The sequence below is a fragment of the Botryllus schlosseri genome, chromosome 5 (genome assembly GCF_051294905.1).
Source record: "Botryllus schlosseri isolate E-star chromosome 5, Bs_hap1, whole genome shotgun sequence".
Lineage (NCBI taxonomy): Eukaryota > Metazoa > Chordata > Ascidiacea > Stolidobranchia > Styelidae > Botryllus > Botryllus schlosseri.
The window spans coordinates 9005527-9033449 of NC_137240.1; the positions used below are offsets into that span (position 1 = coordinate 9005527).

The following is a 27923-nucleotide window of genomic DNA, read 5'->3' on the forward strand; positions in this document are numbered from 1 at the left end:
TGAGAAGGAATGCTCTCTCAATAGGGGGGTATTTTTGGATCTAATTAAATACACGGCTTCCATTGATAGCATTTTGCGCGAACATCTCGACACCGCGACAGTAGCTAAGGGTACCTCAAAGACTATTCAAAATGATGTGCTTGATTCGATATATCACATCTATCTACAGCATTTGTTTACCGAGATTGTTGACGCTGAATTTCTATCTATTCAGTCTGACGAAACAACTGACATTACGTGTTTGTCACAACTAGTCGTGATTTTTCGGTTCACGAAATTTGGTATGCCAGTCGAACGATTCCACAGCTTTGTGGCTGTTGACGATCGCACTGCTGTCGGAATTTCTTACGTATTAAAAAAAACATTACAGCCCTATTCAGTTGAGCCGAAACTTATTGCGCAAACCTACGACGGCGCAGCAGTCATGAGCGGATCGCGACATAGCGTACAAGTTTTAATGAAAGAAGTTTACCCGCATGCGCATTTTTTGCATTGCTACGCGCATCAGCTCAATCTTGTAGTGAAAAAAATGTGCTTAGGAATATCTTCTGTCAAGATATTCTTTGCAAATCTTTCAGGGTTCTCCTCCTTTTTCTCTATTTCGCCAAAGCGATCTGATCTATTGCGCGACATATGCAAGCACCGGTTACCTAGATGCGTATCAACACGGTGGAACTTCCAATCCAGAGTTGTGCAACGAGTGTCAGAGAGTAGGGTGGAGCTTCTGGAATGCTTCTCAGTGATTGAGAGCTCTCCTGTCTGGGATGATACTTCCATACGTGAAGCGGCGGGGCTTAAACGACTCCTGGAAGACGAATAATTTTTGTTCTTTTTGAAGCTTTTTTGTGACATCTTCATGCACGTCGATACACTGTACAGCACTTTTCAGTCGCGTATGGCCGATGGTACTACTGCGCAATTGTGTATTGCACATTTTTGTGAGGCAATTTCGCATATCCGGGCGAATGTACACTTCGCTGGTGACACAGCGCTTTTACGTCGTGGGATAAGTGTGCAAAACCTGCTTGTTGCGGCTTACGAATGTTGCGATATACTGATGTCCCAAATCCAACATCGTCTGTATAGTGACCAGTTGGTTACTTTCGCCCTGTTAAATCCGAGAAATTTCCCTGCCTACAAAATTCATTTTCCTTCTGGACTACTGCGCAGCGTGCCTCGTTATTACCCGATGATCGACATTGCTCGGTTGGAGAGCGAGTTGACTTGTTTGTATTCTAACACATCCTTTTCGGAAATTAAAACCACTAGTGAACCTTCAAAATTCCTAGTTGAAAATTCGCTTTCGATCAACTTTGCTACAGTAACTAGCTTTCTGAATATCATTTTGACCACCCCGATTTCATCCGCGGAATCCGAGCGCAGTTTCAGCACATTGAAACGTATCAAGACCTTTCTCAGAAACAGGATGGGCCAAGATAGGCTTAATGCGTTGGCTGTTCTCTCGATTCACAACGACGTGGTTCTGGGAATTCCAGATTTCAATAAACTCGTTATTGAACATTTTGCTAATAAGAAATCACGTCGCGCACAATACTTATACAAGACATAAATTAATGCTTGTGGGCGGACGACTGTACACATCATGTTCTTTCCGAATAATTTCAATCAAGTGAGCCCAGGTAACTCAACCATGTCTATGGCTAAGGAAAAGTGAGTGGTTTTCATCCTTATTACTCGAGGCACACTGACAGTTAATTTACCGATATATTTTGTTATGGCTATGGAAAAAAAGTGAAAAATTCATCAAGATGAAATAATTTATTCATGAAATTGTTTAATGCGATATGTGCTCGCATTTCAATTTAACACAATGCTTTGATTCCTGCTTGAATGATGGCAGGCAGACTCGTAATTAATCTTCCATGGATAACAGCTGGCTTTTTATAATGTTTTACGTTTATGGGTGCCACCGTTTTGATTGCCTATCCCCTGGTCGTAACGCATCAGGATCGTGTACCAAACACTTTCGGACGAGGGCAAATCGATTTGACTCGCTTTCGGGACGAGAATCCATATACAAATCGGGTCGGAGGCGCTGCAGCACTTTACAGAATTGCTGAGCATGGAACGATTAAAACACCACAAGGTGTCATGCGAATGCTCTTTGTAGGTAGTTGGTCTGTGTATTTTTGGTATAGTCTTACTCGGCGCTTGCGTAATCTCTACCACGAAATCATAACGCATGCTGCTAAGGATAACCTGATGATTGATTCGTGGCATGGGAACGATTCTTAGTTCGCGTACATTTTGTAAAATAATCATTTGAATAAAAAACAATGAATAAAACATTTGTTACCGCACTTCAAGTCACGCCACCGGCAAACCTCTCGCGGCACCTACGTTAAAAATCATTGTTTACGGGAAATTCATGTGGCCATCATGAACGTTGAAAAACGCTACTGTGACGTCATATTGATAACAAGTCGCTTGCGGCCCTTGCCCCACAACCCGATATTGTCACGAGCCGCCACTGGTTAACACTTGTGTAGTTTTGCATAATGCGCTCGTGAAATGTCTTGTCTTTGTAGCTCCATAATTTGTTTCACGTCGTTTTTGTCCAATCGCTTCTTTATGTAATTTTTGAGCTCGAACGGATCTTTTCCGACATCATGGGCATTTAGATCAGCATGGGCCTCTTTGATGGTGTACAATGTATATACAACTTTCCATTTTGAGTATTAAGTTTGAAATTTTGTTATAGTGGAGGCATATTTCTGTTAACTAACTAGCCAACTTTGGATCGTTGACTGACTTTTTTATGCTCTTTGCAATAACTCCTTCACCTTAAGATGCATTGACTATTTCTTTCACTTGTGGAAGTCTCTCCGCATAATATTGAGCAGTATTCAACCAGCTATACCCCAACGAGTAACTATACCTTAGTTTCTTAGTGTTAAATTGCTTCGCCGCTTAAATTGGTACTTTTTATTTAAAGTATACAACGATACGACTTTATAACTCAAAAATATGACTATATAACTTAGAAAGCTGATTTATGGCCAAACCAGCCAAATATTACTTTATATGACTTCATAACTTTCTTAATACACCTCATAGGGATGTGGTTCTAGCATTAAAATTGATTTCACGACTTACTGATGCATAGAAAAAAATATGACTTTAATCACTTTAAATGGCCCTAGTAACGACTTACCATCCAAAGCATCGAGGTAATCTGCATCATTATCGACTGTAGGAAGTTGCCCAGTCCACCCGTCGACACCGATCCAAACGAGCGAAAGAGCCCCGGAAACGTGATGGGCTCGTTTTAAAATATTCTCGGCGTTGTGTTTCACGGTGAAAATCACTACCGCTGAATACGAGCAGCGTTATTAAACTGGGATCATCACAACATTCACGTGAAGGTAATGTATAGAACACCCGTACCCAGGTCCGTAACTACCGCACTGCAAACCCCCCCATTTGGGGGAGGAGGCGAGCTCGAACGGGACCAAAATTAGATCGTAAATAAACATAAATTATAAATTATTTTTGGTAGAAAATCAACTTGAAAATTATTGTCTTTGCACTTCACGCGATTTATTGACGCCACATCTCGTAATTTTATTATGACCAAAGGGTGTTGCCAAAAACACCGCCGCATGTTGACCGAAACCCTTTATATATATTATGCATGTGCCCTATTGTCCATTGGGAACACAAGCGGCAAAACCGCCTTCGCCGAGTATAGTCCTGACTAGGGATGGTGTGAACCTCTGAAAGGTTCAGGTTCGTGTGAACGCGAACCTTTTCGAAAGGTTCTGTGTGAACGCGAACGTGAACCTCATGACGTCACTTGACTTCATATTGCTAATTCCAACCCTAAATTTCAGTGAAGTGCTATTTTAATGTACACGATACCTAGCGACGACTCGGGCCACATAATGCCTCGATGATGAAGTAAGTACTGACGCTTTAAACGTCGCCAAACGTATCAACTTTGGGATAATCAAATATAATATAATAGGTATTGATATTCCCATAAAATCAATATCTTCGACGAGGTCTTGCAAGGGAATATAAGCATACGCGTTAATGGCTAGGCCTGACCGGACAATGTATTCGGCGTCCGAGTATTGCTACGTTGATATCGAGCAGAGCGTAAACGGGTTTCTATACTTGCTACCGATATTACCCTATTAACAAGTTACACAGCAGTAGCCGACAGCCCAATCGCACGGATTTGGTTTTTATGATACAACAAACATATGATGAAAGCTTGACCTTATACGCCTTCTTTTACATCAGACAACGATATCCATCTGATTGATTGGTTTCATTAGCATCATTCGCTGACTACCGACGTAGCTATTAGCGTCGTAGCGTATTTCAATTTTGATGTTGTGTGATTGCGGGTCAAGCTCACAGCAGAGAAACACTAAATATTCACAAACGGAAAGTTGGAAAATTGTAAAACATGAAAAAGGTTCACAGTGCAGAACTTACCAAGGTTCGTTTGTGAACGTGAACCTCTAAATTTCTGAGGTTCACACCTAGAACGCGAACGTGAACCTCACGTTCACACCATCCCTAGTCCTGACACAATTGACTATCGGAGAAAATGACACACCCCATGAAGAAATTTCAACTTGGAACCGTGTGAGTCTGACGAAAGAGGTATTTGTTTTAGTTTAGTCTAGTACGTTTGGACCAGGAGTGGCCAAACAGCGGCCGTGTAAGGAAATTTGTGCGGCCGTCTACACGCAATTGATTTAGTATGTGTTGGCGGCCGTCGACATGCAAATTGAATTTACGAATTGACTTCAATTAATCTTGAAGTTTTCTTCGCGCTTTGCGCAATTCAATGCGACTTCATTTTTCGATTTTAATTTAGTAGCACACTTTGCAATATACATTTACGTGCTTGGAAGTGTAGCGACTATAGGAGCGGAAAATAATTGACAATTGTGTACCTCTTGCTTCTTCCTTCGACATTAGATCACGAATCAAGCCGTCTACGTTACTTTCGTTCATTCTTTTGTCCAATGCCTTCGAATAAGCGATGCATATGTCATTTTGGTCAGCCTCGTGCACGAGCTCTAAAACAAACTGGCATGTATTAGGAATAGGAAGGCGAAAACTGTAAACTAGTAAGGTATTGTTTGCGTTTCGGGTGCCAAACACGAAAGACCTGGCATATTTTAATTGGATTAGAGCAGCGATAGCAAACGTATGGAAGTAATATGGTTACTGAAATTCCTTCCTGCGTTTAGGAGAGGTTGGAATGTCCGGCCCTACACGGAACGATGGTTCCGTGAATTTATTATTTTGGCTTGTTTATTTTCGCACTGGCTTGGCGGTTAGTAGCGAGTGGTTGGTTGGTAGTTATTTAGTTACAAAAGTTATGCTTATCCATAAAGATTCTGGCCTTATCAAAAAAGTACTGATCCGGCTCCGATCCGGCTCCGGCCGTATCAGAAAAACTACTGATCCGGCTCCGATCCAGTCCGGCCAAAATTGAAAAAATCCGGCCGGATATCCACTCCGACTCCGGTCCACGTTCCGCACTAATACAAAACTACGGCCCATAGCGACCTCAAACGGAACTAGGTCTCATAAATTTCAGTACATATTCATTCGGATATTAATATTTTCATCAGTTCAAAACACCACAAGACTCTTTCAGTCAGATCCAGGGGTCGGGAACCTTTTTCGATTGAAGAGCCATATTGACCCAATATTTTCAATTGTGACTCCCAAAGAGCCATACATGCCAATCAACTGTTAGGTCACAATCGGAAATTCGTGCCGTATGGGTAGCACTAATATATGGGATTCGTAGCGTGCGCCATAATTTTCTGCCCACATGCGTAGGTGGAGCCGTGACTACAGCAGTACATGCATACTGCTGGGTGTGATGCGTCACTGACGTGGGTTAGGGGAGGCAATGCCCCACATGTCGTCAGGAGCGAGTGAAGGAAAATTGTGAAACCTTCAATGACTATTGGTTAATTCTATCGATGTTTATGAATGACTAGATTTTGAACATTTTTTTATTCCAATAATTTCGGAATTTTTATATTTATTGTTCGAAAATAACGCGCGAAAGGAGATGTAAGGCACAGATAAGGCATAGACGGGCCTAGCATCACCTATGATAGCGCAGCTCGTCGTATATAGCTTAGAATCTATAATCACTGATATTAATCAACTGTAATCATCGCGCTTCCGAAAATCCACATATTGATCGACTTCTAAAGTATTCGGCGTAATATAACGCTGCGCTACACACCTACATTTTTACGGCGATGCTAGAAAGCTACTTACCTAGGCTTACCATATTTTGGAAATGTAAAAAGAGGACACTTTTTCAGAAATTTCAGACATGCAAAACCGGAGAAGAATTCTCAAAAACCGGGAAAATTTCCCTACTTTGTGATCGGTTGACTAAAAAAAAGGTCATCTTTTCCACTCAGAGCTCAAAATACCGTTTTTCTCTCCACATTGTCAGGTGGGTGACTAAAAAAAAAAAAGGGTCATCTTTTCGCTCTGAGCTAAAACCACCGTTTTTCACTCCGAAATACCGCCGGAGCTTAACTTCTGCGCTGATTTGCGGCATATCACTCGCAATTTGCTCTAAATTTGACCTAAATTTTCAAAAAAGAGGACAAAATCTCAAAAAAGAGGACAAAAGGGCGTCCTCCGAGGACACTTTCAAAAAAGTCAAAAAAGAGGACAAATCCCCTTAAAAGAGGACGTATGGTAAGCCTATACTTACCAAACAAGAACATGGATAGCTAGGGCGGTGTTTTAAATTGGATTTTATAATTGTGAATGTCACTTCCAAGGCAGTTGATTTCTAGGCGTAGATCAGGAGGGCAATGTGTATTTGAAAACTTCATTGTCTTACAAACGCCGCCAATCCGCCATGTCTGTTATTCTCTTTGATTAATCAAGGTATCGTGCAAAGATTTCAAAGATTTCGAGGCTCGCGATGGCGGGTAGATCGAATTCGCGAGTGGTGTTAGTCGGATCTCCAGCGCAACAGCAACTAACATTTGGGGATTTTAAAATGGGGTACGAGCCTTTAACCCTGGATATTACGCTGCCTTGACGTCTCAAAGACATGATCAATTGATCATGCTGCCACGAGAATAATTATTCTGACCGTCATTAAAGTTTACTAACAAGTTCCTGAAATATTGATAAATTAAGTAAAAATTAAAAATTTGTCAGAGAGCCATATCTTATAAGAGCCATATATGGCTCGCGAGTCAAAGGTTCCCGACCACTAGTCATTAGGCCCCACCACTCTGTATATCGCACAGTGAGTGTACGCATTACGCAACCACGCCATGATGGGAGAATATTGGTGATCCAGTATTTAGTACGAAATACTACGAGTCCTACGGCATGTAGCCTAATTAAGTGGCTAATATCCAAATAGTAAATTCCAAGCTCAGTAAAATGTACGGACAGAAATGCATTCACCTTCAAAGCCATCCGTCCCATAACTGTCATCGTCATAAACGACTGATATGTAGTTCCAGTTTCTATCTCTGATGAATTTGATGATAGCAGCGGCCTAAACAGAGGCAGATTTAGGAATTCGAATGCACCTTAATAACATCAATCCAGGAAACTATATAATATGCCTGATCTGAAATTTATATGGAGCCCTACCTGATGAACGTCTGATGGCACAGAACGAAAGAAGTATGGAAAGCGAGCCTTGTCACTCAACTCAACGCTTGTCGACCAGTAGCTTACCTAAATTCGGCAACTGTTAATTTATTCCACAAACACACCAATTCACATTGCCGCCTGCATAATTTCATGGGGTTGACTTGCCTGTGGGATACTGAAAACTTGCAAGATCGTCGCCAATTGCATCGAGACAGAGCTGTACGTAGCTCCCACGACACCTGTCAAACGAACCCAATTGTTATATATAGGCTATAAAACAGCGGTCAGAAACCTTTTTCGTCCGAAGAGCCATATTTGCTCATTTTTTGTCCATTTTAACTCCCAAAGAGCCACACATGTCAATCAACTGTTACGTCACAATTGAAAATTTGTGATGTCATGCTAGCACTTATACAATCTCACCACATGGGATTCATCGCGTTATGCCTCATTTTCTCTGTAAAACTCGTACTAATCATGCTGGTATAACCTTATTGGAGCACGCAAACCTTGATTTACGAGAACGTAGCTTCGTAGTGATCCTCCTTTTAAATGCGAGAACCCATGATCACATGCGTAAGTGGAGCCAAACATTGGTCACTACAGCAGTATATACCCAATGTATGGTGCGTGTTACATCAGTGTCAGGGGAGGCAATGGAGTCAGTTCGTCCCCTGTCGTCACGAAAATTGTGAAACCTTCAATTACTATTGATATTTTCAATCGATGTTCATGAATGGCTGAATTTTGAACATTTTTCTCCCTAAATTAGGCGATTTGCATATTTATTATTTGAAAATAAAGCCTGAAACGAGAAGTTATGCACACACGGGCCAAGCTTCGCCATTGATACCGCAATACATCATAAATAGCTTAGAATTTATAAAAACTGATATTAAATGAATGTATGATGTAACTGTCGCACTGATTCCGAAAATCTAAATACTGCTCGACTTCTCAATTCTCAAAGTATTCGGTTGGAACATATAACGTTGCGCCACACGCCTACATTGTATCGCCGGTACTACAAAGCGACTTACCAATCAAGAACGTGGATAGCTACGGCGTTGTTTGTAATTCGAGTTTGTAATTGTGAATGCCACTTATTCCACGGCAGTTCATTTTGCGCCGTAGATCAGGAAGACTGTGCGAGTGTGCGTATTTAGTTGATAAGTTCGTTGTCATATATGGGCGTCGCCAAGTCTGCTCTTCTCTTTCATCAATCAACGTATCGTGCAATCCAAGATTTCGAGTCGAGTATACATCGAATTCGCGAGCGATATTAGTCGCCGGCGCGACAGTAACTTAGATTTGGGGATTTTGAAAGGGGGGTCCGAGCCACTAAGACGGCAATTGTCTTTACCTCTCAAAAGACATGTTTATACGGTCACGGGAATAATTATTCAGGTCATGATGAAAATTTACTAACAAGTTGCTGCAATATTGATCATTTCAGTTAAAAATCAAATATTTGGCAAAGAGCCATATCTTATACCAAAAAGAGCCATAGGTTCCCGACCGCTGCTATACAGGCTACTTATATGTATATATTGCTGCAGTACATAACCTATTCTTCTAAGGATTGAGATTAACCCGATCGCCGAACTGCTATTGTGGTAAAGTTCACTGCGATATTACATTAGTTCGTGAGCCACAAACAATATTATCAATATCAACTCGTCTAGCAAGTTCAAGTTCGCGATAAATGAGATCAGGACAGCTTGTATCGTCCTTCGAACTCACTTTAGAACTTTGAAACCAAGTCCGTGCTCGTATCACGTTGATCTATACTCTAAGGTGGGTCCATAAATATGTTACCATCCATATCTATCGTTAATATACATGAAAATGAATACATTAACGAATCTCAAGTAAAATCCACGAAAACATCTATTCCAAACCTGCCAGAGGGGAGTGTATGACACACTCCTCGCAGTTATTACCCGACAAAACGAGTGGTAGTATGTTGGTGATAATCTGCAAAAGCAATTAGAATCGTTTCAACAGTTTTCCTGACACGTGAAATAAATTTCATGAGACAAGGCACACAAGCATATTCATATTCATGGTGGAATGTGTCAAGCGACAAATTGATGCTTACCCGCTGTAATGCATGAGGCTCGGAGCCACATGTGTCAAACATAATCGTGCCTAGCTTGATTCCGTCCAAAATTGACCGGTCTGCATTTGTCTGAATCAGCGTAAAAAAAACATTAAAAGCGAAATCGGCATTGCAATTGCCGACATCATAAATGGCTACGATGTTGATGCCAAACCAACATCACGTGACATCACGTGACCTCATAGGTTCAATACACAATTACACATACATTATACGTAGGGCTGCCATATATTCTCCTTAAGATTATTGAAGAAATGTCCACCCTTCACCCAAATGTCATCCTTTTTGATAATGTGTCCTCACTTTCAGCCTAAAATGCCCCAAAAGACCACGAAAGACGTGAAATTTTGACCGAAAAGACGGACGACGGGTATTTGGGATTCAGATCTGAAACATGACGTTTTTTCATTCAACACTGATGATATCATGTGAAAGCTGGTAATTTGGGAGTAAAATCGGGAAAATGACCTTTATTAGTCAACACTGATAATTATCTGCATAAATTTGAAAATCACCCTTTACTACTTACTAGTCCACTATAGTAACTTATGCAGGCTGTGAAAAGCGTCATACTTTACGGATCTCAAAATATCGCAACTCTACATTATACGTTTATATATATATACTTTTAGTATTGAGAAAGACATATTTCCTAGCGACCATAGAATCTTCGATTCAGCATGAAGTTATATGGCATTGGTACGATTAGGGATGGTGTGAACGTGAGGTTCACGTTCGCGTTCTGTTTGTGAACCTCAGAAATTTAGAGGTTCGCGTTCACAAACGAACCTTGATAGGTTCTGCACTGCGAACCTTTTTCATATATTACAATTTTCAGTTATAACATCTTTGGTCGAAGTCGATTGCATTTCAACGGCAGGCCACTATATGCATGGCACTGGCAGCATACAACAATCAACACTAAACGAGCGTGCACTTTGACAAACTCAAAAATTTTCCTTGCTTTGTTACAAAAGTTTGCTCGAATATTTCGTGACTCTCTGCTGTGAGCTTGACCTGCAATCACACAACATCAAGAGCGAAAGACACAACTTGTAGGTGGTCAGCGAATGGTGGTTATTGAACCAATTAATGAATTTGATATCGTTGTATGATGTAAAAAAGAATCGAGAAGGCGTACATACGTTTATCGTATCATAAAAAACAAATCCTTGCGACTGGGGTGTTGGCTACTGCTGTATAACTTGTTAATGGGGTAATATCGGTAGCAACTATAGAAACCCGTTTTACACTCTGCTCAACAACAACGTAGCATTACTCAGACGCCGAATACATTGTGCGGTCTGGCCTAGACCGTTAAGGAGTAAGCTTATATTCCCTTGCAAGTCATCGTAGAAATTGTTGGCAAAGCGACAGAAGATATTCATTTTATGATAGGCTTACCATATTTTGGAAATGTAATAAGAGGACACTTTTTCAGAAATTTCAGACATGCAAAACTGAAGAAGAATTCTCAAAAACCGGTAAATGTTTCCCACTTTGTGATCGGTTGACTAAAAAAAAAAGGTCTTCATTTCGCTCAGAGCTAAAATCACCGCTTTTCCCTCCGAAATACCCGCCGGAGCTTCACTTCTGCGCTAATTTGCGGCATATCACTCGCAATTTTCTCTAAATCTGACCTAAATTTTCAAAAAAGAGGACAAAATCTCAAAAAAGAGGACAAAAGGGCGTCCTCCGAGGACACTTTCAAAACAGTCAAAAAAGAGGACAAATCCTCTTAAAAGAGGACGTATGGTAAGCCTATTTTATGGGATTATTATATCATTAGATTGCCCCAGTTGATACATTTGGCGACGTTCAAAACGTCAACGTGTACTTCAGCATTGTGGTATTATGTGGCCCGAGTCGTCGCTAGATATCGTGTTTATTCATATTGGCTATCACTTCCCTAAAATGTAGGGTTGGAATTAGCAATATGACGCCACGTGACGTCACATGAGGTTTACGTTCGCGTTCACACATATCCTTTCAAAAAGGTTCGCGTTCACACGAACCTGAACCTTTCAGAGGTTCACACCATCCCTAAAACCACCACAGGATGACAAGCAACACACTATCTTCTACGGCAAGGGTCAGCAACCTACGGCCCGCGGGCAGGATCCGGCCCGGCAAGCGAAATCGTCCGGCACGCGGCATAATAATTAGTTATCACAAGAATACGACCCGCCGTTTCACAATAAGTTTCAATCAGCAGAGAAGCACTGCTTGGAAAGAATGTGGCATCGCTACGATAAGTTGTCTACATCGTATTAGTCTATTGTGACGTCATAAAACGAAAGCGGTTGAAGTCGGAAATGGAGATTGTCTAGAGCAGTGCTCTTCAACCGGGGTGGTCGTACACCCTAGGGTGTACCAGAATTTGCAAAGGGTGTACCACTCGGATGGGGTGTACAGGGGTGTACCAGATCCGAATTACAATGAGCCGATGGCTAGCTATCACAAAGGCAGGTTTATGGGTCAGGACAGGTTGACGCACAGGTTAATGAGCATGCAGCACCGTAACTGCCACGCCCCAAACCCCCCAATTGGGGGGGTTGTGAGCTCGAAGGGGGCCCCAAATTATTTCGTGAATTAACATAAATTATAGCGTATTTTTTTTTAAATTTATGCAATTTTTTCCAAACTTTTTCGCGCTGCGCGCGATTTAAAGTTGCCAATTATGTTCATTATTTGGTACTCTTACCCCAAGAAAAAACACGCAACATTTATAGAAATGGACATATCGGCGTTGGCCATTAACACGTCACCACGCACCAAGATATATAATGATTTAGTACTTATTACATGCGACTCCAAGAAGTGTGCCAGAACGATCGGCAGCGCGAAAAGCTTGGCCGAAACGGACTGCCCTTACGCAGACCGAAAACTTCGTTATATATACCAAATAATAGGTTAAATTGTCCAGAGGCGCCTAAATGACTGGCGCCATATGTTCCTGTCTTGGCAATCTGAACCTCAGAAGACAAATACCATCCAGCAAGAAAAACATATATGCCAGTGAAGAAATACCAATTTGAAATCGTGTGCGTCTTTTAGTTTAGTACGTTAGAGCAATTTTATATTTTTGATATAGCAGACAGGAGGTCACGAAATAAAATCATGTAACGAAGTCATACCAACGGGTCCGCCGACCCGAAAATGTTTAATTATTATTTATGGGCCCTACAGTTTCCGGTAAATCTGATAACATGAGCAGAGAGGACAAGATATTGATAGCAATATATATGCAATGCAATCTTATTGGCCGATTGTATCATGAATTATCGAAAATTTTCGCGCTTCGAGCTGGCACACTAAACAGTGCAGCAAATTTCTCGACAAAAGCGAACACTGTGATGAGGGGTCGGTTTATCACCCTATGAGAACCCAAAACCCAAGTTATTGTGGGAGGGGGGCGGGGCTGACGAAGTGCTGTTTAGTTCCTGCCAACGGGTATACGCCCAAAGATGTCTAATTATTATTGGGATGTCCTACAATTTTAAAACAGACTTCGCTCAGCTCTACCGGTAAATCTGATTACGTGAGCAGAGAGAGGATCAAAATTGATAGCAATATATATGTAATTCCCGATCATATTGCCCGATTACATTCTTGAATTACTGAAATTATTCGCGCTTCGCGCGCCTAGGCGGGAAAAGCGGTCTCACATAACGTACACCCAGTGGAGATGTGAAATAGCGTCAAAAAGCGGATAGCCAAGGCGGGGTCTGGGGGGCGAAGCCCCCCATAAGTTAGGTTTATCACCCCATGGGGGCCCTAGGCCAACGATTTGGGGGGGAGCTGACGAAGTGCTGTTACGGCCCTGTGAGCATGGTACGATGTTATCTCAAGTGTAATATACTGTACACCGTTTGATTGTGATGTCATAAGCACAAATCTCCCGTAATCATTTAGCCGTCGGCAATAGACCAATGGCTCCGTTTGGTGTTGGAAAGTATGCAGTTAACAAACATGTGTTCAGCTAGTCATTTGTCTTTTAGTGATTTTTGAGGAAACCGCCGCGATAGCTCAGACTTCTTGAATCGGTACTTCATACCCGACGTTAATAAATACCGCAATGAAAATAAAAAAGTGACGTAGCCAGCCAGGGTCGAAACAGCATCCATGATGAAATCGAAACCCTTTTGTTTTAAAATGCCGATGTTATGTCCAATATTTCGCCATACATTTGTAATTTAATATTTTGTTACTAGTGATGCAAATTAGTGACAATAGACTGTGTATAGCGACATAGGATCTGAGGTTACTGACATCTCATGCAGCCCATGTGCTTCTGTCGACTGTGTGTGGTGTGGGGCAGGCCTGATACGCAGTAGGCTGGTGCGCCTGCTATCATCGCTGATCTGAATTACCGCTTCTGCAGCAGTAGCTTTACCTATTCTCTCCCCAATACTGTTACATTTAGGTTGATTATCGTTCGTAATGTCATGCTGTTTTGGGGCTGACACGAAATAAATTCCAATTTGCGTGACAGGCGGCCTAACTGGCGGCGAATAGACTCTGTGACCAAATACTATTTTATTCAAATCCAAATTTTTGACGGCAATAACTCCGCTTCTACTGGTTGGAATTGAACCAAATTTGAAGAACATCGTTTTTATAGACAACATAATACTTTCATCGGGTGAACAGAAAAATTTCAAATTTTTCGTTATTTATTTTTCCCGTAGCAATGCGGCTACTAGTTGGAATCGAACCAAATTTGGTGTGTAGGCTTAAATTAGGTAACCTAACAATTTTATCAAGTAGCCAGTACGATTTGAGAAAAAAAGTCATTTTTGAAGACCCCTAATGAACAGGGGTGTACGAGTTTTGAGCAAACGTTAAAAGGGTGTACCACTCCGAAAAAGGTTGAAGAGCACTGGTCTAGAGTAGACTAGATCAGTGATCTTCAACCTTTCTCGTCGCGGTACACCCTTTTAACATTTTCTCAAAACTCGTACACCCCTGACCGTATAATACACCAATAACGCCGAAAGCCGCATTTTGATTACATATACAATACGTCCGGATTCCAACGGGGATTCGCCATGGCGCATGGACGACAAATGCTCATATGAAATTTGATGCTGGGAACTTAACACCACGGAGAGCCCTTGTGGTGTTCTGTGCCTTCACTTATTTCTTGAGATATGCAATGCGCAAATTTTCTTACTGTAGAAGCAAAACATCCCAGCAGGCTTACAATATATAATTTATGTACCAAAATCGAGAGTATAAATGTCAAGAAAAGACACTAGGATTATGTGTGTAGTCGCGCAGAGCGCAAAAATTTTGCCTCTTGAATGGATGTCATCGAAAATGTTGGTAGTTTCACATATTATTGTCAAAATTTTATAAATTCTCAGCTCACGTGATCAGATTAACCCGTAGAGCTGATGAAGGGTGTTTTCGAAAATATCGGGTACAATATTAATGATGATGCGGTTCCTATTTATCACTTAGTTGCATATTGTTATTTCTTGGCCTCCCACCAGGATTGTTTGTATTGTTATTAATAATATTTTATTACACATCAATGACAGTGTGTTTAGAATTTGTGCGCCACGACAGTGCATTTCCTAAAGTTTAGTATTTTTGCTTTGGGTGATGAGGACGACTTTTGGCTGCACGCGCACTCCCATTCTCCATTCTCTCTCGCTAACGTGCGTCCACTTTCAGGACTTTGCTGCTGACTTTGAAGTTCGGTTAACTCTTCTTCCGGGCTTTTCAAGACGCTACGTTAACAGGGGGTCGGCGACGAGGAGCCTAGATAAACCTCCGACACATAGAAACATGGCAGAACCGAGACTAGAACCAGCAACAATTGGTTACATAATGACGGCCGCCAACACACACTAATTTAAATATGTGTAGAAGATCGCAAAATAATGGTTATGCGGTTGAATGAGGCCGTATGTCCGCAGGTTGAGCACCCCTGACGTAGCCGAAATAAGAATGGACATTTGAGCAAGGCTGCAACGTATAGTAAATGATAATACGAATAAGGGCTCGAGGTTACTGGACCACATTCTAACGCAGTGGTTCGCAAACTCGACCCCGTGGCTGCGTAAGTAGGCTATGTATTCTGCACTATTCATAAGCTGGCCGCAGGAAGCACAAATTCAAAATGTCCGAGATTTAGCGGTGGTTTCCTCGAGAATCATCAGACTGATATCGCAACCTGAACACATGCTAACTCAACCCTGCTCTACTCGAAAAGGAAGTAATAAGTCCATTACCAAAGGTTGAATGATTAGAAACATTTGCTTATGACATCACATTGTACGATATTACACATCCAGTTATTCTGTTTTGAAGCATAAACTGGCGTATTTTTATGATAGCTATAGTCATCGTATCATCGGTTCATCATAATGTGGATCAGGTACACCCCTGTACACCCCATCCGAGTGGTACACCCTTTGAAAATTCTGGTACACCCTAGGGTGTACGACAACCCCGGTTGAAGAGCACTGGACTAGATCAGTGCTTATCAATCGGGTGTATCTCGCAACCGAAGGTGTACCATACTTTTTAAAGGGTTTACCAATGGGGTGTGACAATAAAGGTGTCCTTCCTCTGCTTCCAAAACGCTTGGAATATCTCAGACGCAATGACAAAATCTCAAACTTACACTATTAATTACAGATAGCCTAACTATAGCATCCGTAGGTTAGTTATTCATAGTTTAATTCACCAGAAGGCATTGTGCGCCAAGAAAACAAACCTGAAGAGTTTTGGCCACAATGATTAAAACTGTAAATATGATTTTGTCTCACAAACTGAATCACCAACATTGTTACGCCAGATATTACTATAAGCATAGAATCAATATGGCGATGTAATGTATATCTGCCATGTTCGCACATTAAGTCGAGCAGCTATGCTTGCACGAGTCTATGAACTGAGAAATTAACAGAAACTTTCCTCGAAAATACAAGTATCGTTAACTCATAATATTGTAATCGAAAATGGGTATCTAATCTTGCTCTCCTGGTACATTTAACGACACATCTGCACAAATTGAATTTGCATTTTCGGGGGGGGGGGGGGGGCAACTGAATACATGAGATGTTGAGGCGCATTCGAAACAAATCTGCGACTCGGGGAATGTCAACAGTACTGAGAAAATTATGCTCACTTTCCTATACTGGAGGAGAGAAAACCTAGTACCAACACTATATTTGTAACTGTGATACGAATTTTAATTACTGAATATTCAACCGCTTTGCCGACATTCCTTCTATACGAAACAAATTCTGACTATTCAGTACTTCATTTAATGTGGACGCCAATACCATTGCCTGAAAATTTCAACTGGGCGTTTTTGAAATGCGATGCAGTTGGATTGAATGACAAATTTCATACAAAGAGCATATCGCTGCATGAATTTGACAAGGAGTACGTTCTTGAAATTGATCTTTATCCCAGCTTGTCCAACGATACAAAAGACATTGCAACGATTTTTGGTAGCACGTAGGCTATGCATGTGAGCATTAGTTTTGAAAAATGAAATTCACGACGAGCAAGCCAAAATCACGTATTTTGGACGCCCATTTAGAATATGGTCTGATTCTTGCTTCATCTGACTTGTTACCAGAAGTTGAAAACCTTTCAAAAAGCAAACTGCGTCAATTGTCACATTTATTCTGCGTTATTGAAGTGTAAATACATGTGTTTTATCATTGGTATGATTGAGATTGCAGCAATGTAGGATAATGTACCGAAGTGAGCGTAAAATATAGTATTAAGAAAAATTCCGGCCCGCCAAAAAGTTGTACACTCGAAATGTGACCCGTGACTAGCAAAATGTTGCCGACCCCTGTTCTACGGTATTGATGCTTTGGAAGATATAATAGGTCTGGCTCCTATTCCAGATGCTGCCATACAGACCTGCGTTCAAGTAAAAGGTGTCAAGTACTCATCGTTGGCTCTCAAGTAGAGAAACCGAAAAATGTTAGGTAGAATTGGAAGTAGTCTCAAGTCATAACTATATACTTGGGTAAACAGTGCAAGTATAGGCAAAACCTTTTCAAGTTCTTTGAAAAAGTAGAAGTACTTCGTTACTGACCAGTTTACCACTTCTGATTCAATTGCGCTTAAAACAGGATTCACATCGTCGCAAAACGAGATTCTTACTCCAACGCCTTCTATAAGGTGAATTTCACTTTGGCTAAAATCTCTTGAAAATTCACCTGATCGATTATCATATTCATAGCTTCCACCAGTTGAATGCCATGCTGTTCTTCTTCGCATTCTCCGTTTGTTTTTTCGTAACTAACCTGCATCGCGGCGCCGATTAAAATATCGCCGGGACGGTATTGGATTCTATCTTTTGGTGGCAAATCCTGAAAGAATCGATTATATTTTGACTATACAAGTTATTATAAAAGACACAAACCTGCGCAGACGCATATGTGCATACAAGAGCTTGCCAGGCTGAAATAAAAGGAGAACATATGGTATGGTATGCTTTATCAATTCAAACGAAAATGGTAATGTTAGCATCGTAAGCATGAAGATAGCCAGGAACACGCGGTCCCGTCGGTACGGTTGTAAGAAGATGCATGACGCCCAATCATTCTAAGTACTAAATTGATGAAGAGCATATCCCTTGGTAACGCTCATCCATGCTGTCCAAACCCCCATTGAACATGTGCGGGAGCCAATCTCTGCGCATTTCTGATGTGTCGGAGCCAGAACGTGGTTACGGAGTGTGAAAAAGACGATTTAGCTTTCGGTTTCGTTGTACGATACATGTAGTACGCACAGGTCATGCCATGCGATTGATTCGGGCTCATTCATCGCACGGTACACAATGTCAATGTGTAACTACAGTCTTATTAATGTGTCGATAACGAATTGCTTATCAAGTAGCCTACAGCAATTCTAATATTTTAAAAATAGTACATTACTACAGATAGTTCACGATCCGTATTCTTATATGGCTAATTTATCGGGTCAGCTATCATTGTAAATGACAGAAGCTGTTATAGAAGATTCAACCGTAGGTGACATTACGAGTGTATCGGAAAATTCCCCTGTAATCGCGCACCGCAGGTACGCGATCTCATTGCAAACGAGTCATCATTTTCCGCACAAAACTAAGCGGCATTTCGAATAATAAAACAGTCGCTCATATTATAGCATTATCATAAGTTAGCGGTAGCGCCATAGGCTATATTTATCCGCTTGTACTGTGTGACAAACATTGGTAACGTGTTGGCAGTCATCGCATGTACCGTTTCATTCATATTATTTTCAATTGATAGCAATTGGTAGGTCACTCAGATCTGAAAATTATTTATCGTGTCCCTAATAATTTTAATCCCGTCAAATTCATTGATGCTTGAAAATTATCCCTTCCATAATAATTCAAATCATGAATGCTGGCGATACTGAGAAGAAAATATTGGTGATAGCGATTCGAGACCGTTCGAAATATTAAAAACGAGCTGCTTCGTATATGATTTCAACGTGTAAATGCGATAGATCGAAGAAATGATTTTCCAACTATTTATCGGCGATACTCACGGTATATTCCAAGCAGATAAATAGCAAGCAGCAATTCAATAGAATCCATTCTCTTTTTATAAATCGTAATGCTTCATATGTGATTGTTGGCACGCTGCCCGAACTTGCGCACATCTAAAATAATGATTCCTATAGCCAACACCCATGACATACCGCCGATTTATACATTGGCACAATTAGCTATGTCTGCGATGCGAAAAAGCATTGTTGATTGTCGTGCTTTGAATGAACTTATTGCACGAATTTGGTCACTGACTATTACAAATCGTATTGGATACACCGTCACATCTCGTACAGATAGAATTGCAAAAGTTCGATGCCAACAAATCAAGTAAAGGCCTGATTGATAGGGTGGATTTACGTTCAGATACTAATTTATCGGAGAGTTGATCCTTTACTAAAAATACATGCGGTTATCGGTCTTGAAGCAATAGCTGATTAAGCATGTACTTATGGGTATTCCATAAGATACTTCTAAATCAAGCTGAACTGTATGATTACATTACATCTTTCATATCGCCGAATGCCTAAGATAACTTTATATAGAAGCAAGAACTTCGATCATGTTGTAGTATATTTGATGCTGTATCGCAGCTTGGAGAAGTCATTCGTCACATTCTAAGCTTGCTCCAAACATAACTTGATGATTCTGACATGTATCTCTTATTTCCTGAAATATATCAGCGTAGAATATCTTTGACCTAGATTACTTTCGTGAGAATTATTATACCTCGTCTCTAGATATGTAATGTCCATACTGCTCAGAATATACACATGTGCAGTTACTGGCTGTACTTCGGTCAAACTTACTATACCCAATATCAATCCGATATACAGTGCATAGATACAGCTCTTCGTGCTAAAATATCGTGATTGCGATATTTGACTTAATGCGATAGCTCATGAGCATTTATCTCTTCTGGGTCGAAAGGGACATTCCATACATACACGTTTTATCTCTCCATCACAAAAACCAAAATGGAAAGTCGATCTTGCAACCTTGCCCTCTATACATATTTCATGCATTAAATTTCGCGAAACCTCTTTGCTCAACTTGATCCCACAGTTTAACAGTGGACAGTATAATATTTTTACAGAGAAGATTGCTCATACTATTTGACATTACGCATACCACGAAGCTAGAATGGTAAACGATCGCAACACTGTGAATTAAAGATCACATACAGTCATTGAAATCTGGAATTTTTTTAGTTCCTGCAGTGTTCCGACGCGCTTGTAACTGTACTTCCCACACACTTACATAATATATGTCTCTAACCAGCAGTATTTATACTATACGCGGAAACAAAATATGGTGATTCGTTGTCGGATGTCAAAGATTGTAGTTATGATGATACTAAAATTAATATATGACACCATTTTATAGTCAACAACATTCCAAGCTCCTTTTTTATTTGAATAAAGTTTCGCAGTATGTATTGCCCGTTTCTATCGAAATAACTAATTCAAACGTTGTCTTACAAAAGCAATATAGCCATTTGTTGAGTTCACATTTAGATGGTATGCTTTCTTTATTACTTACTCTACCCATCAATATTTTATTCCAATCTCAGCCCGCACCAAACTGCACTGATATTTTGGAAACAAATTTCATACATTATGTCACGCATCACGGGGTATGTTGCTGCAGACTTTTAATCTTCGTTAAATAACGATCTACTGATAGCTATACGTGTATTAAGATGAATAAGTTTTAGGAAAGGGCATGAAGCCATTTCCGGAACCGAAGCATTACAAAAAGGGATCCTATCATCCGCAGACATTTGTCTTACATACTTGGAGAATGTAAAAGTGCAAGTTAAGGTTTAGTTCAGAATAGACCAACTTGTAATCGACAGTTGTTTTCTGTCTGTTTACAGTGCCTTATACCTTAAAAACACATTCTCGCTATACTGCACTGCACGTGTACGTACGCACACTGTATAAGGCTATACATCGCATTGATGCAGAACTAACAGCTGGTCGCCCACGACACTACTCAGATGCATATAATAATCGTAAAATCACTTATTTCCACCTCATGAAATACTGAAACGTTTCTTGACAAGTAATATTAGTATGTCCAGGTGCATTCTTGAAATACCTAGAACACACAAAGCGCAATTTCGTGCAACCATGCACGACATCCACCAACTACTGACGTCTGTTCGGATAGATTGCGAGCGACCGTTGCGGTCCTACATAGAAGTATGTTCGGCAGTGCGTGCGGTAGTACGCCCCGCGATTTACGACAATGCCATATCAGTACTATGCGTGATATAGGCCTACACACTTGTTACATAGTCCATATAGAAATTATACATTACACGACGTAGCCTGCCTTAACTTCTGACAATTACAAAAGATACGTTTTGACGTAGCAATTGACAGCAAGCTGTCTTGCGTTGCGAGAAATCGAATGCGATGAACTGTACATCCCACCAAGGTCATTGCACGTCGGAACTAGCAACACTTATCAATACATCTATTTACTTCCGCGACTAATGCTGAAAGTAGCTGGATCAATGTGATTTGACATCTGAAGGGTACACCGCACAGTGTCTAGAGTAAACAAGGAACCTTCAAGCATGGGTATGACTCAGGACTGTGTTTCGTGCTGAAAGCAGGTAGGTAGAAATGTGCTTGCTATGCTTAGCAAATGGTTGATGGTGCTACCTTCGAGTAGGCCTAATGACAAAATTATTTCCACTAAATCTCTTAAATTAGATAATTTTCACGTGCTGCTTATAAATAGCTGTAGTCACAGCTACGAGAATACAAACAATGTCTTGTCGGAATGAATTTGATTACATTGATTAATTACATTAACCATACTAGTGTCTAGTGATGATGCGAGTCGTCCCAACACTCATACGAAAGGATTCCCGCTGGATATAAACTTAAGCTTTTCTGTGTCTGGGTTGTGTTCGACATATATAGTAAGTTTTAGGCGAAACTCACATCCGGCGTGTTGTTAGTGCTAAGTGAAAATATATTGCATTGCGATAGACGACACTATACAAACTCGATGAAGCCCGAAAGGTGGTGCGATTCGGTCAAATACAGAACAATTGGCCTTTTGGTCAAATTGTTTTGTCCATTATTGATTTGAAAATCGATCTACGTACAACCTATGGTAAGTCACCGAGGCTTGGTAAGATAGAATAGATAGAGTAACTTGAACATGGGATTTTTAACTTACAAAACATCTTGATAAAACTACATGTTTGTGCCGTTTAACAATTGGCACCAACCAGCTGACTATTCTCTTTGAAATTTCTACCGATATTAAAACCCGCACTGAAGGCGAAAATATCATCGATCTTTGGCGATTGCTACTTTCAACACAGTAAAATTGCTGACAACAATAGCTTGAGATTGCAGCAATATGAGGAATATGTGCAGAGCACTGCTGCACAGTGAACGTATATACTTTAAAAATAAAAATGTGACCGACCAAAAGTCACAATGGAAACATTTTAGAGTAAAGCACACATCTGCTTTCTACGCTATGTATCTCGTTATACTGCCACCTTGCGAAATTCAACACTATATCGTTCTTTATTGCGAGTGACGTTATGAGTGACTGTCAACCAGCTAAAAACCGACCGCAAAGCTTCGACGATGGGCGCACTGATGAATGATAGACACAACAAATACTCCAAAGACAAGTTATATGCGATATGGTGGTGACGAATCTAGTAATTTATCAAGTTGGAAGAAGAGATCATAGTTTGATATATCGTTCATTACTACCATGTCTCACACCTAGTCACCTACCTCTGTCTGAACTCCGGGACCTGAACACGATCAAGACGACTTCATTCTTCTCAAGGTACATCTAAGCTCATCATTATTTCTTGGTTGTATTATAGCGACTGTACAGTGTACAGTACACGTACAGTCGTACACGTACACTGCAATCTCTGTAGTTGCATAATTATAACCAAATCGTGCTTCCCAACGTTCTTTTTCATGGGGACTATTTTGATGTCGTGTAGTATGGTACGCAAAAGACAAAGAACGTTCCTTTCCAACTATGTTATCTTTTAACGGACAGCAGCATTATCGCCGACCTACTGGAATTTATACGGGAATCGAAGCGTCAGATTTAGCTACTCCCTCATATTGTGTATAATTCATATTCCGAAGTATTATTGAATCGTCTTGGTAAAAATATCTCAATCGCCGTGATGCAAAAAGTCATTGATGCGAAAAGCACCACTAAATGTTTTTATACATAATGATAATAATACAGGAGTCGTAAGCAAAAACGCATGAGACATATCCAACAGATCCCGGGTAACGTTCGATTCGACATGATCCAGAAGATCACGCTATTGGGCACTGTGCATATTCTTCGGAAGGCCTTGAATGCACCACTGGACTAAAATTACACTTGTGAATCACAGCATAATTTCTGTAATTTCGATTCTTCATTTTCAATCATCTCTACCTCTGCTCTGTAACCCTTGCCAATTCTTCATCTACTGCAATTCTGTAATCTGACTTCTCCATGTATTGCATAGGAATAACAATTTGACTGCAATACTGAAATTTTAAAAATTTACTCCAATCTCGCCATTTTCCTTTAGGTGCAAGTTGCTCCCGGGATTATGTGTGTATCAGTGATGAGCGGATAGTGCTTTTCGAGACTCCGAATCTCTCCGACAACTTTAGTGTCTTAGGAAAACTCCCTCCGACTCCGAAGAGCTCAATCCCAGACTCCGAGATACTCCGATGAATCTCGTCAAGTATCCGAATTACCCGTCGTCATATTACAACTTTACAAGGTGTCAACTGTCTGTGGTTTGGTTTGTAATCATAATCAATAGTGTATTCTGGTCAGAGCTATCCAAATATATCGGAGACAAAAGTTACAATACTCCGAAATTCTCCGAAAAAATATCTGTAGTAAACTCCGACTCCGCTCCGACTGTCACAAAATCGGCAAAACTCCGCTCCGAATCCACTCCGACTCCGCTCCGATGCTCATCACTGGTGTGTATTGACCGGTTTCTTACTGTGAATGAAGAATAATAATAAGTATGTTACGCGTCGGACTAGGACCGACGAAATATAGGTTTTTGCTCGTAGCTTAGATACAGAGAATGCGTTGAAGACATCCGTAAGTCCTAGTGGTGTTCTATATCCGCCAGAGTGGTTCAAATCGGTTATATCGTGATGGAACGAATCTTATTCGTGCCAGCAATCACGGTTTGAATGTAATCGTGGCGCGATTGCGCGCGTAATGAATCGGTCAAGAGGCGACGAGTGAACTTCGTAACCCTCTGACCTCGTAGGCTACCGATCCATGACGGAATTGCTGCATCTCACGATCATTCAAATCGGGTCTTAGATTTCTATCAGTATTACTTGGGAATGATTGTGGCTTGGGTGAGAGATGCAATAACACTAGTAATATTTCGTTCGTTGAAACCATACATCACTCTCTGGAACCGGTGGATAACGATGGTCACGTAGCCAGGTTTTCCCTTCCCCGCACAATGCACGTACAATCGCAAATGTTGCTTGGTTGTTAATTCTTTGAATTGAAGCAATGTATAGTTGGAGTTCCCAAAAAAATGTTATTAATTCGTTCATATTTATTTCATTTTTATTTCGCAGTAATTTTCCATTTTTCTGTCACATTTTTGAGAGTTTTATGTTTACTGAATGGACCATGATTTGTGCTGGATCAACCGAAATCATGATTTGGGGTTAAGTTACGGCTTTCGAGACTCGAGTAAGATCTGGGCACAAGGTTCAAATGATGTAATCTGGTCAGATGTAACGAGGGTCCTTCATTTCCCCAGTGTTTTCTGGAATAATACAAAACTCGATACTCCCCATCTATTCACAAATGAACAGAAACTTCTTGATAAATTACTCGCTTTCATCGAAATACTTATCAGCATAGTATAATAAGTCTATGTCTGGTCTTCTTCCATATGTCCCGCTGCCGCAGCGTAAATTCCCAACCTTCGAACTGCCTCGACATACCACAATAACACGCAAGAGAAACATATATATTTTTATAAATGATTGCCATCTCAATATCAAATACTGTATGTACCAATATTGAACTACACGGAAAAATTCTGCCGCGAACACAAAATAACATATGGATGCAGTATGTTTCATACCGTATTACGATTCACAGTGCTGGTAGTCGTCAGGCATAGCAAAACACGTATATTGTATAATTGATATGGATCTAGTGTCTAATAGTATCTCGCAAAAAGTAGAGCAAATTTGATGCCTAGGTAGTGCTTCTGGCTGCGGAGTGCATTCGCTTGCTGGGCAGTGGCAAAGCACAGCTATGTATGCAGAGGCGGTCGACGTACCCTATGTTGCTACTCAAGAGTGGAAGTAGATGTAACAGTTTCCCAAGACATGTCAAAACTACTGCAATTGGAAGCGTTGCGTTAGCGACCACCTCTGCTAGTATGGCATACATTTCCATGAAATTCTAGCGTCTGTCGCAGGTCACATCATCACATCATATGGACAGACGCAGACAGGCGGTGTGACGTAACAATTTCGACATAATAAGAAATTCGATAAAAGGCAAGTAAACCTTAGCACCCTGTTGACTGTGCACAGTCTGCACCTTACTTGTAGTCGCATAAAGTTTCTCCGTGGTTTATCGGGCAGTATTTTAAGTGGAGGCATTATCATAGGAGGACTTGTAACACTTCCGAATGGCGTACAGTTTCAGTAGAGTTTTCAATAGTTCCCAGCTTTCAAGTACACGGCGTGAGTCACGCACACACTTCCATATTGCAACACTCAATTTCAAGAAAATCCAACCAACGGCCCATCGCGATCGATGTTGCAGTTCAACCATACTCACAGTGCGCAGACACGTGTGTGTACTGTATATCTTAGTACGGAATGTTGGCGGAAGCTAAAATGATTTCGCTCTTTGTCTTTTAGAATCCAGTATTTGACGCATTGCTGTTGCTATCCTGCCCATTCGGTCCGACCGAAAATGCATGACAGTGTTCAGCCGGTAGACCCAGTGCGTTGGTTATTCTCGCCCTCTTGGATGCTCGAAAAAGCTTTGTTCACCTCCCCCGATATCGTACCCACCGGTTCGTGGGGTACAGCGCGATCCGGATTGCAATGCCTACAAAAGTATAGCACAGTATGGTTCACATCGTATTACGTACAAACATAAATATCTATACGCCACAATCATATAAACCCTGGAGGAATATCCAACTGTATAGATGCAATATGTCATGTTATTTGTCAATACGTTTACGTATTGAAAACAGAGATGGTCAAAGTATTCATCGTTGGTACTCAAGTAGAAATAGAAATAGCGAAGTAACTAAAAAGGTAAGTTTTATAGGCCTGATTTCGCCTAGAAATCGAAAACTGTAAAGTAAAAGGTTATTAGTAAAAACCAAGTAATCATAACCACTAGACCAAGTATACTGCAAGTAGACAAAAACATACTTGAGTACTTCGAAAAAGTAGGCTTACTTTTCACTGATCACCTATGATTGATAGAAAAGCTAGCGGCGTGGGCAGGTTTAAAGCAGGATTTCCGTGTGCGGTCGAACTTACAAGTAACTGGCTATATCCCGCTTGCAGTAAATACAACCAGGGCTCGGGTCGGGCTATCTGTTCTCAATATTGTGACACCAATTGTCGTGTTCCACGAAGTGGTAAACGATTTTGAAAGTGCAGACAAAAGGATTGGACAAATTTGAAGAAGCACGATGTTGTTCCTCTGACTGCAGGCAGATACTTGAAACAGATGTGTCAGGGTTCCGGGGCAGCAATAAGGTAAAGAGCTAACTACATGTCACAGCCGCCCTCAGAAACACAGCAATACACAAACAACGACCGCAATCGATTATAATCATAATAATACATCTGCGCATCGACCGAAACGCACGTGACCTGGGCGTGATTAGCGTGCGAGTAGGCCCTTCAACCACTCGAGACGTCGGCAGACACGACCCGAAACCACAAACAAACAATCTCGGATCGGGTAACGTGAGCTGATCAACAAACGTGGCATAATTGGCGGAAATAGATCGTGTTGCAACACAGTAAACAGAACGCCTGCGTAACCGAAATTTATAGTGAAGTGATCAATGCAAAGATTATCGGATTAGTAAAATGGCGGATACTATACTCCAAGCAGCATATACTCTCATGGATATCTAGATCCCTGATGTACTCCCTAGTACCGAGCTGCAGGTCATACATTCTGCAAATATAAAACATGTAACATACCATAGTATATCATTCAACAGTACAATACTTTGGTATATGGTATACAATACCGCGTTCTATATTAAATGTAGCAGATGCAATATAATCGCCACCACGTCCTAGTGTCACAATATTGCAAACGTATGGATAATGGATATATACCGGTTCTATAATATAAATATTATTATCAGATGAGGTTGAAGTATAGTCATCGTTGGTACTCAAGTAGAAATTGCAACGTAAATTTCCACTGAAGTACATGTAGAATTAGCGATCTCGTAGCAAAAGGTAAATATTCTAGGCTTAGCTTTGCCTAAAAACTCAAGTCTGTTCAGTAGAAGTGATAGTATACTTGAGTACTCCGAAAACGAAGAAATACTCC

General features: G+C 40.8%; 3 protein-coding genes across 3 annotated transcripts in view; 1 reads left to right on the top strand and 2 right to left on the bottom strand.

Annotated features, from left to right (window-relative positions):
- The window catches only part of LOC145438926 (metabotropic glutamate receptor 7-like), a 48924-nt gene extending 27341 nt beyond the window's left edge, over positions 1-21583 (bottom strand). The window contains exons 1-10 of the mRNA XM_080316320.1: positions 19307-21583; positions 18174-18211; positions 17968-18120; positions 9749-9838; positions 9549-9624; positions 7813-7886; positions 7645-7731; positions 7453-7546; positions 4935-5060; positions 3176-3334 (exon numbers count right to left, since the gene is read on the bottom strand). Coding sequence (XP_080172446.1) covers positions 3176-3334; positions 4935-5060; positions 7453-7546; positions 7645-7731; positions 7813-7886; positions 9549-9624; positions 9749-9838; positions 17968-18120; positions 18174-18211; positions 19307-19355 — 946 coding nt within the window. The 5' untranslated portion in view covers positions 19356-21583. The remainder of the gene's footprint in view (positions 1-3175; positions 3335-4934; positions 5061-7452; positions 7547-7644; positions 7732-7812; positions 7887-9548; positions 9625-9748; positions 9839-17967; positions 18121-18173; positions 18212-19306) is intronic.
- The window catches only part of LOC145438922 (uncharacterized), a 254138-nt gene that overhangs the window by 170552 nt on the left and 55663 nt on the right, over positions 1-27923 (top strand). The gene's annotated exons all lie outside the window — the stretch shown is intronic.
- LOC145438925 (metabotropic glutamate receptor 3-like) overlaps positions 25315-27923 on the bottom strand; it is a 30451-nt gene continuing 27842 nt past the window's right edge. The window contains exon 22 of the mRNA XM_080316318.1: positions 25315-26438. Coding sequence (XP_080172444.1) covers positions 26315-26438 — 124 coding nt within the window. The 3' untranslated portion in view covers positions 25315-26314. The remainder of the gene's footprint in view (positions 26439-27923) is intronic.